Genomic DNA, 11233 nt, shown 5'->3' with positions numbered 1-11233 from the left:
TTAAAAAAAAAAAAAAGATTCGAACATATGAAATAATTTTAATACAAGTGTTAAAAACCAAATTACATAAATTTAAAACTAATATATATGTAATTATATAAAATATAAGCAAAACATTTATAGGTAATTATAAACGCAAAATATGTAATATGTATATAGTTATACATATATATATATATATATATTAGTTGTACATGTATTTACAAGTATGAATATGTAAATATTTATTATTTACACGCAGAAGGAAAATGACAGTATTATGGAAAATTCGAAACGAAAATTTGAAGCACAAAAAATTCTGAATATATGGATATGCTCTTCAGTTTATTTGATATTATTTGCCATACGTAACGTAACACAGTTATGCATATACATGTGTATGCATGTTTTTATATATGTATATGTTTATGTGGGTATATATTTATGCAGGTATACATTTGTACATATATACGTGAAGTCTTACGCAGAGCGCTCCTTTTTTCGTGCGAAATTTAACCATAACATAAAGAGCCATAAAGCATTCCTTTAAAAATGATGAATGTTTTAATCATATGAACAAAAATTGGACCTAATATTAGAACTCAAAATGTTCTGAAAATATTATGAACAAAATGTTGTGAACAAAATGCTGTGAACAAAATGCTGTGAACAAAATGCTGTGAACAAAATGCTGTGAACAAAATGCTGTGAACAAAATGCTGTGAACAAAATACTGCAAACAAGATATAGTAAAAGTAGACTAAAACTTAGTACCCTTTCACCTTAATGTTACCATTTAAATTATTTTTTATATGTACATGTACATGTGTACATGTTAAATGTGAATAAATAAGCTTTAAAGGTGTTTTCGCTATATCGTACATATCTTCACCTTCAAAGGCCTTTCTTAAAAGTTCTGTTAGTATTTAAAATTTATAAAGACAAACAAAATTACAGTTATGTGGAAATATATTTTTATCAAGTTTTTTCGAAAGGAGATTGAGGCTATTTTTGAATGTGTGTAAAGCAGTTTTCACCTGTTCATTCATTCATTCGTTTGTTTGTTTGTTTGTTTGTTTGTTTGTTCTTCATCCACTTTTCACAACGTTATACGCATACGTGTATAAGATGGAAAAAAAATGATAAATCAAAAAATTAATTAACTTACATTTTACTGTAAATCTTCACAATGGATATTGTAGTTATATGGAATAAGAGGATATTTTTTTTTTTTTTTTTTTTTTTTTAAGCTTTATCTAATAAGCATGTTTTGTTTGCAAGAAATTTCTTTATTACGCCTTAAAAATTAAGAGTAAGAAGTAAAATTTAACGAGTTAAAATTGGAAATTTGTATACACATGCGTAAATATATACATAAATTCATGCATACATGCATACATGCATACATGCATACATACATACATACATACATACATACAAATGCTCATGCAGCAATATTTTAAACGTGCAAGTTTGTATAACTTTATTTTTACCTTGTTGGAATTTATTTGAATAAGCTCATTGACAAGGGCATCTCAATTTTAAACCATTTGGAATAAGAACAATTTTTAATAGCTGAGAGTTCTATCTGCTGTCTATATAATTTATTGAAAACTTTTTTAGTACCTTCTCTTTTTTTATCATAAAGAAAAGTTTCTATGACTATTAGTTGGTTTAGAAATATTTTCCATTCACTACTCCTTAGGGACTTTATCTGCATTGGGCAAATACGTGAAATTTAAGCATAACGTGAATGTTTGAAATAGTAAACAATTTTAATCATTTGTTCATTTGTTCATTTGTTCATTAGTTCATTTGTTCATTTGTTCATTTGTTCATTAGTTCATTTGTTCATTTGTTCATTTGTTCATTTGTTCATTTGTTCATTTGTTTATTTGTTCTTTTGATCTTTATTTCTTTCCTTTTTTCTTTTTTTTCCATATTTCTTTATTTCTCTCCTTTTTTCTTTTTTTCTTTATATTTTTCTTTTTTTTCCTGATCTGGTCATACAAGATCTCCAAAGTCCTCAAACCAGCTTTCACTATTAAATGAACAATTTTTCTATTAAAATAAAAAAATATAATAAAACACAAAAATTGCTACACTTTATATAAAAACTCATAAATAATGCAATACTTTGGTAAAAATTAACAACTATAAAAGTAAGGAAAGTGTAACACACCGTATTATATTTATTTTCCGATAAATAAATGATTGCATATTGGATAATTTCAATCAAAACTACAACGTTGTCCACTTGAAAAAAATCTAAGCTTGACAGATTTTTTTTTATTAACTCTACTGTGTATGTAATACCTGCCAAATCGATTTTTAAAGTTCAAATAGGTCATGTTTTAATGCATACATGAGCAAAAATGTATTAATATATACAAACATATATATCTATATCTATATCTATATATCTATATATATATATATATATATGTGCACACCTGCACACACTTGTATGCATATTATTTCCTTTCTCACTGATTGTTATTACACTGTTCATGTTTTTTTATATCCTGATCAATTAATATTTTAACCAGGACTACAAAAGCTTGCCTAGAAATCCAGCTAGCCATATCCTCAGCTTATTTATTTAAAAAAAAAAAAAAAAAAAAAAAATTAAATGTTTATAAGAAAAACTCCAACAAACAAAAATGTGAAAGTAAAACAAGTTAATTGCAATGTTATTATACGAAAGATGAAAAAAGATGTTAACTATTTAGTGGTTACAAAATAATCATGACACAAATATGTGTGTTCTAAGGGCATATAAAAGTATTGTTTATATGTATGATATATATGTATGTATGATATATATGTATGTATGATATATATGTATGTATGATATATATGTATGTATGATATATATATATATGTATGATATATATGTATGTATGATATATATATATATGTATGACGTATGCACTGAGAATGTTTACGATTAGGCTTGAAGTTAAAAATTTGTTGTAGTATTTTACTCAAACATATTTTAAATAAAATATCCCCATTTCTATTTTGTTCTATTTGTTCTGTGAAAAAAATCGTATTTAACTTGTTTTCAAATGGACGTACATACATGAACAAATGGACGTACATACATGAACAAATGAACAAATGAACAAACGAACAAATGAACAAATGAACAAACGAACAAATGAACAAATGAACAAACGAACAAATGAACAAACGAACAAATGAACAAATGAACAAACGAACAAACGAACAAATGAACAAACGAACAAACGAACAATTGAATAGATGCAAGCAACACATACACTTTGAGCTTACCAAAAAAGCTACTAATCTGACCGATGATTTCATTATCAAATAGACTGTTATTATTGTTATCTTTTTGTGTTAAAAAAATTATAGGATTGGAGCAATAATATATAAGTTTATCGATGAATATTTTGGCCATTTTGTGAAGCACACAGTTTTCCTTGTCCTCTTGTTTATCATTGTCATTTAATTTTAACTGAAATTTTAGCTCTGCATAGATTAAAAAGAGAAATTTCGTATAAGCACAGTACGAAAATAAGACTCACGTACGCACATGAGAAAGCAGTTGGCACGAATATGTTTGCAGGCACGAACATCAGTACATGCACACGTGTAGGCGCGTATTCACGCATAACGAATAACGTGTAACGAATATTGTGTAACCATTATTAAACGTGTTCATGAAAGATATTAACAACTCATATTCTATATTCTCATAGTCTAGATCGTTTATTTCACACTGTAGCAAAATTGTTTAAAGAAGAGCAAGGAGCTAAATTAAATAAAACAAAATAAAATAAAAAGGAATAATAAATCGAAAAAATGAAAAGTTATACAAATTCAGGTACAAAAAATTTATTGTGGACATTTTCAATTTTGTTCAAATAAACCATCTTTGAATATATGAGTGAAAACTCCTGGAGGTTAAAAAATTTTTTATTTTCATTCCCTAAATATTTTTTTTTTTCAAATGCCCCAGATGTAAATTCTTCGCGCCTTGATTTTTCTTCATAACTTTTTTTGTCTCTTTGTCCATTACTGTTACATTTACTCTCACTGTTATTGTTACTGCTATTGCTATTCTCATTGTTACTGCTATTGCTATTCTCATTGTTACTGCTATTGCTATTCTCATTGTTACTGCTATTGCTATTCTCATTGTTACTGCTATTGCTATTCTCATTGTTACTGCTATTGCTATTCTCATTGTTACTGCTATTGTTATTGTCATTGCTACTGCTATTGTTATTTAATTTTCCATTATGTATGCTCTTTTCAAAATTCTCATTTATAGTGCTTTTTCGTTCTGATAAAATATTCTTAGCCTTGTCTAAAATAGTCTACATAAAGAAGATAAACATAAAATTATGCACAAATCATTGTGTAGCTTTTACTGATATGAAATAACTTCACAAGGGATAAAAAAAATTTGATGAAAATTATTATTTTGTAATACTACTTTGTCATATTATTTTGTCTCATTTTTTTTTTTAACCCGTTTCAGTTCTCTACTCGTTAGTTTGTTTAAAATTTCTTCGTCCATTTTGTTTAAAGAAAATGAAAAAAAGACGATTTACATTCGTTGCATGAGGATGAACTGTTACGTTAATCGGTTTTGCTGGAAGTTTATGAGAAAAAGGTTATATGCACATGTTTGTATGTACGCATATATAAGTATATATATATGTACTTGTCTATGTTCCGAGTGAAACTTACTAAAGATTAAAAAGCGCAAACATAAAAAAGCTTAAAATTAAAAAAAAAAAGAAAAAAGAGATAAGCTTCTAAGCCTCCTCTCATTAACATTCAGTACACATTTTCGCAAGTGTATGCATAGAAAGTGTTACTGACAAGTATGGAGCATATGTTTACGGGGATAGTATAATTAGCTTTTTTTTTTTTAATCCCTAAGAATCTCATTTCATGCAAATTACATGATATTTCTTCTTACATATTTTGATTTTACTAGTTTTACCACTTGCAACTTTTGTAGAATAAATATTTCTTTTTGTTTGTTTCCATGCAAGTTTACCTTTATAATTTTTAAAAAACAATATACTATATTGCTTTATAATGACAAAACAGTTATCCATTTTTTTTTTTTTAGCACGTAAGTAACCGCCCTTCACATTTTTTTGAAAAAATATAATTACATATTTTTACACATAATAAGCGCTGCCTTTTTGCATGGATGAATATACAACTATTTTAAGGAAACTTTTTGTATACTATATCAATCCAATAAGTACATATATATAATATTCTCGCATAAGGGCGATGTACGTACACTTATACACATAAATTATGTGCGTACATAAATATGTATACATCCTTATATAATTTTTTTTTTTTTTCATTGATATGCGAATGAATGAAAAAATTTATATAGCCTATAACGAAAAGTTAGGGAAAAGAATAATAACATCAAGAAAAAAGTACTTAAATAAATTAGGGAGTAATGGAAAAAAGAAGTAAAGAAAAAAAAAAAGAAAAAATATTTACGAAAATAAAAAAATGTAGGAAATACAGTTTTTGTGAAAATAGGTGAAAAATAAGGGAAGTTAATTTTTATATGAGCAGAATGGTTGTAACATAAAAATTGAGAGGTACAATTTGGATGTTGAAAAAACAACATAATACATAATGTATGCAAAATAGCATATTGTATTATTTATATTTATATGTTATTTATATATTTTACATTCAATTTTTTTATTTTTTTTTATGTTTTATTTTATTTACTTTAATGTTTTAAAATAACACGCAGTGTTTTGTGCAAAAAAAGGAAAAAAGAAAAAAAGAAACTTTTGTAAAATTTGAAAAAAAGGATAACATGATTATAAAACCATTTAATTAATTTTTTTTTTATGTATAAAAAAACAATAAATAAAATATTATTTGAACAATCATTCTTTTAAATAAGTATCCATTAATAAAAATAAGTACATATATATACATATATATATGTATGTGTATATGTATATATATAAATACATACGTACATGCAGACTTTGTATACGTATACATATTAAGGGGGGGTTGTATATGAAAAAGTTATTTAAGAAAAAAGATCAAATAAAGAAAAAGTTGTACTTTAAGCAAAATTATTACAGTGTTATTTGTAAAAAATTAGTATGGTTAAACTACACTCAACGATTTAATTTCTTTTCTATATTATTTCGTTATTTCGTTTTTAACCTAAATGAAGAGTCATTCTTTGCTATTCTTGTAGGGAAATTTCTTTTTGTTTGTTTTTTTTTTTTTTTTTAAAGAAAAAAGCATAAGGAATGAAATGCCTATACGAGATGGCTTGTTTGATTCACCTCTCTATATTCCCGGTATTTTCAACGCCTTTTGGGTAGCTTCTCGTTAAGTAATGTTGATTTTGCTGTAACAAAACGGAGGGGAACATTAAAAATATAAATTAGCACAAGCGGAAAAGTGCGTGCAGGTAAATAAGTATATAAATGTATATATGCGTATATATATTTAAGTGTTTATCAATTTGTGCGGGATTGTGGATAAAAATGATGAAGTTGCTTTCCCCTTTTTTTATAAAGGAAAATGTACATAGATATAACATGCAAATAAGTGTACATGTGTGCACACACACGCATTTTGTTTGAAAATGGTATTGAATTTAAAAAGATGTTTTGTGTGTAAATGAGTACTCTTTTACGTTATTAATATTTATTTATCCTTAAAAATACAAATTTTCGTATACAGAAAATATGTAGAATAATAAAATATACTATATATTACATGGTTCAAAAAGAAATAAGAAATATAAAAATTTTTCATTTTTTTTTTTTTTTTTCTTATTTCCGTTTTGCATATCTTGCTATTTACGAATATTTGCCCATTTGTTATTTAAATAAATTTAATCTTGTTTGCTAATTTTTTTTTGTTTATTTTTGTTGTCCTAGAAATTTCCGTGAATAAATATTATTATATGTTCATATTTTCGTTATTAACATGTAAGGCGAAAAGATAAAATGTACTAAAAATTGTAAGGAAAAAAAAAAAAAAATGAATATAATGAACTAAACAAATTTCATGAACATGTTGAATTTAACGATTGGAAAGGACTTAACACATTTTCTGAATAATATTTAACTTTTTTTTCATGAACATGCAATAAAATTTTAAGAGAGTTGAAAAAAAAGGTATTCCTTTTTGAGTACTGGTAATGAGTTCCTTTTTTTTTATTTTTACTTTTCAACATGCTGACATGTTAATGTATTTATAATATATATACCTATATGGTAAATTTAGCACAAAATAAAAATATTCTTTGCACATTCAGGTATTTAAATAATACAAGGTTTTTCAATGAAAATGTTGCAGAGGTTAAAAAAAAAAAAAATTAAATCATTTTGTCATTAATAAAAAAAAATTATAATTACAATTATACATTAACCATTTTGTATAAACAACATGTTCGCATTTTAACATATAATATATGGTACACTGTGTCAAGTGAAGGTGTATAAAAATTCTGACTGAGCAATATTTTTATTTAAAAAAATTTTTTTTTTTTAACTTGGTAATTCTTCAGCTTGTTAATGAACATTTTGCATGTTCCTCTTTTCTTTTTCTGCTTCGTATGATTTTTTAAAAAAGTGAAACTAAATGATTTTTAATATAAGGCACGTGTTACGTATAAATACATATACACATATGTTGCGTAAGTTGATGTGCGCCTAGAACGAATCAAATAATAGCGAATGATAAAATAAAAACGAACGATAGAGTAAAAACGAATGAGAAAATAAAAACGAACTATAAAGGAAAAACCACGAAAAAGGAAAAAAGCTCCTCCACAGTTATACGAACACAATATGTAATGTATACATCCAGGGTGTGCAACACACACACACACACACACACACACGTTTTTGCTACAAATTCTGGGAAGCCAGTTTAACAAGGGCCCTCGAGCAAAGACATAAAAGAAAAATAAAGCATATCACAGAGTACCATAGCATAACACAAGGTAGTTAAACACAGCACAAAGTAGCAAAACGATGGGAAACTTAATGATATCAACTTTAAAAAAGGACACCAAAAATATAACTCTGGAAGAGCTAGCCGAGATAATAAAAAACTGCAAATACATAGTCGCATTAACGGGGTCAGGTACGTCTGCCGAAAGTAATATACCAAGTTTTCGTGGATCGAACAATTCCATATGGAGTAAATATGACCCTAAAATATATGGAACAATTTGGGGATTTTGGAAATATCCTGAAAAAATATGGGAAGTAATAAGAGATATATCATCAGATTATGAAATAGAAATAAATCAAGGGCATATAGCTTTATCAAAATTAGAAAATCTAGGATATTTAAAATCAGTGATTACACAAAATATTGATGGTTTACATGAAGAAAGTGGGAACACAAAAGTAATTCCCTTGCATGGTAATGTTTTTGAAGCTTTGTGCTGTACATGTAATAAAACGGTAAAATTAAATAAAATCATGTTACAGAAAACATCTCATTTTATGCATCAGTTACCACCTGAATGTCCATGTGGTGGAATATTTAAACCAAACATCGTTTTATTTGGGGAAGTTATATCAAACAGTCTTTTAAAAAAAGCTGAACAAGAAATAATGCAATGTGATTTACTTTTAGTTATTGGGACCTCTTCCACAGTGTCCACAGCTACCAATTTATGCTATTTCGCTAGCAAAAAAAAAAAAAAAATTGTTGAAATTAATATATCAAAAACGTATATTACAAATAAAATGACAGATTATCATGTGTGTGCAAAGTTCAGTGAGCTGATAAAAGTGTCCAATATATTGAATAGTGGGAAATAAATTTGTCAAAATGTTTTGCAAAAATGGGGGAAGTACGCGGGGGGAGAGATGCCTATCCTTCTCTGTGTATATGTGGCTGTGTGTATATGAGGCTGTGTGTATATGAGGCTGTGTGTATATGAGGTTATGTGTATATGAGGTTATGTGTATATGAGGCTATGTGTATATGAGGCTATGTGTATATGAGGTTATGTGTATATGAGGTTATGTGTATATGAGGATATGTGTATATGAGGCTATATGTATATATGCTCATATGTATGTGAGGCTATACGTATATATGCCCATGTGTATGTGAGGCTATACGTATATATGCTCATATGTATGTGAGGCTATACGTATATATGCCCATGTGTATGTGAGGCTATACGTATATATGCCCATGTGTATGTGAGGCTATACGTATATATGCCCACATGTATATGTGTCTATATATGAAGATGGGGCGGGGGGAATGCACTTCCCTGCTTAATTTGTCCAATTTATTTCAAAGCTTGTCCCCCCAAAAATCTTCGCATTTTGTTCATGCATGTTGAGGAAAACTATCTCATTTTTTTATTTCCACAATTTATTCGCTTTTTATGTACACCATATTTTCCCATTTTTTTCACTCATCAACTTTTCCTCTTTTTACTTCGAATTCGTCAATTGTATATTCCTCCTTTTCCAACTGCTCAATTCCCTACTTCTCTCTTTTTTTTTTTTTTTTTTTTTTTTTTTGCAAATATAAGGAACACTCCACGCAGCTCTTCCCCTCGTCCGATAAACTATAACCCCAGTTTGAAACCACTTAACTTTTTACATATCTTCCCCTTGAAAATTATTTTCGAATTTTTCCTTCAAAAATAAAAAAACAGATTTGACTTTTTCATCATCTGGTATATCTGAATATTTATTAATGTGTCTAAAGAAAGTGCACAAAATATTTATAGACAATTGAATATTGTCAAACCACTTTTTCCATTTTGTATAATCAGTAGCTATGTTTGGCTCTTCAAGATATATGTAAATATTTTCTTCATTAATTTCTCTGTTTATTTTTTTTAAAACATAATCTATATCATGCGATCTTTTAAGACTATATCCTATAAGTATGAACACAAATAATGTACCTTTTTTTGACAAAATGTTATGTTGAAAAGTTTTATTCATAAGATTTATTAGTTTTAGTTGTTCGTTGTCTATGTTTCTCACTAATTGTTCTAAATATTCGATGATGTTTTTTACTGCTTCCTTAAAAAGGTGGAACTCGTTGTTTTTGTATATCAGGTATAAGCAGTCGATGAGGTGCACACAGTTGAAGGGATTTCCTCCGTTATTGACTGTATCGCTACTAAACTTGTTTTTATCTGAGGGTACACCCAGCTGCGAATATATGTAGTTTATGGCTTCTTCCCTGTCACATGCACTGCATATTTCTTCATACAGGAAATAGCATTTTTGTCGTATTAATTCCTTGATTGTTTCCATTTGGTTTGTTCTCTTTTCATATTGTTCCTCCTTTCCTTTTATGAATTTTAATTTTTCTTGGTTTCTTAATTGTATTTCTTGTTCCTCTAGTTTTGTTTTAATTCTACCCCTGTTAAGCAGTTCTTCTTCATACTCTTTTTTTACCTGTTCTTGTAATAACTTCTTTTCAATAATTTTATTTTTTTCGATTTCATAATTTTCCTTAAATACGGTTAATTCTTCTTCATAGATGGTATATAATGTATCATATCTTTCTAATAATAGATCAACATTTTTAATCATTTTTTCACCATAAATTTTTTTTTCCTCTTGTGTTTCATTCCTTCGTAGTCTTATACGCGTAATAACAGGTTGCACTTTTTTTAATTTCTCTTCCAGTTCGTAATATAAACTAAGTTTATTATACACTTGGTCTTCCTTAGCATTTAGAAGTTCACTGCAAATATTTTTCATTTCCTCGATGGAAGTTATCGCAGTTTTGTAGTCGGTCATGTTTTTATATCCTAATTTTACACAGGAAAAAGGAGCTGATATTGCCGGTTAGGAAGGGGGGATATGCATTCATCAACACGTAACGTTTTCATGTACGTGACTGATACAGTGTCCTTTATGAATAGCTAGTTTAAAAATAGTAAAAAAAAAAAAAGGCGTTTTACAATTAGCATAACTGGAAACTGCATGGAAGTTGTACTCCATGTTGTTGCTATTTTTGCTCTAAAGGACAAACGGGATGTGTATCGCTCTTAGCAAAAAATAAAATAAAACAAAATAAAATAAAACAAAATAAAATAAAACAAAATAAAATAAAACAAAATAAAATAAAACAAAATAAAATAAAACAAAATAAAACAAAATAAAACAAAATAAAACAAAATAAAACAAAATAAAACAAAATAAAACAAAATAAAACAAAATAAAACAAAATAAAACAAAATAAAACAAAATAA

General features: G+C 27.2%; 3 protein-coding genes across 3 annotated transcripts; 1 reads left to right on the top strand and 2 right to left on the bottom strand.

Moving 5' to 3' along the window:
* Positions 1–1483: 1483 nt before the first annotated feature.
* On the bottom strand, positions 1484–5081 carry PmUG01_12035900 (conserved Plasmodium protein, unknown function; the record flags this gene model as incomplete). The annotated part of the gene is made up of 10 exons (XM_029006563.1): positions 1484–1693; positions 1990–2040; positions 2162–2295; positions 2483–2572; positions 2928–3017; positions 3277–3477; positions 3652–3727; positions 3825–4328; positions 4566–4606; positions 4940–5081. 10 exons carry the CDS (start codon positions 5079–5081, stop codon positions 1484–1486), a joined length of 1539 nt encoding a protein of 512 aa, XP_028863040.1.
* A 2934-nt stretch (positions 5082–8015) lies between these two features.
* SIR2A (transcriptional regulatory protein sir2a, putative) lies at positions 8016–8816 on the top strand (the record flags this gene model as incomplete). Its single annotated transcript, XM_029006562.1, has 1 exon — positions 8016–8816. One exon carries the CDS (start codon positions 8016–8018, stop codon positions 8814–8816), a length of 801 nt encoding a protein of 266 aa, XP_028863039.1.
* A 798-nt stretch (positions 8817–9614) lies between these two features.
* Positions 9615–10778, bottom strand: PmUG01_12035600 (conserved Plasmodium protein, unknown function; the record flags this gene model as incomplete). The annotated part of the gene is made up of 1 exon (XM_029006561.1): positions 9615–10778. One exon carries the CDS (start codon positions 10776–10778, stop codon positions 9615–9617), a length of 1164 nt encoding a protein of 387 aa, XP_028863038.1.
* Positions 10779–11233: the final 455 nt, after the last annotated feature.

This window comes from Plasmodium malariae (genome assembly GCF_900090045.1).
Source record: "Plasmodium malariae genome assembly, chromosome: 12".
NCBI classification, from domain to species: Eukaryota; Apicomplexa; class Aconoidasida; order Haemosporida; family Plasmodiidae; genus Plasmodium; species Plasmodium malariae.
This window is presented reverse-complemented; position numbering and strand designations above follow the sequence as displayed.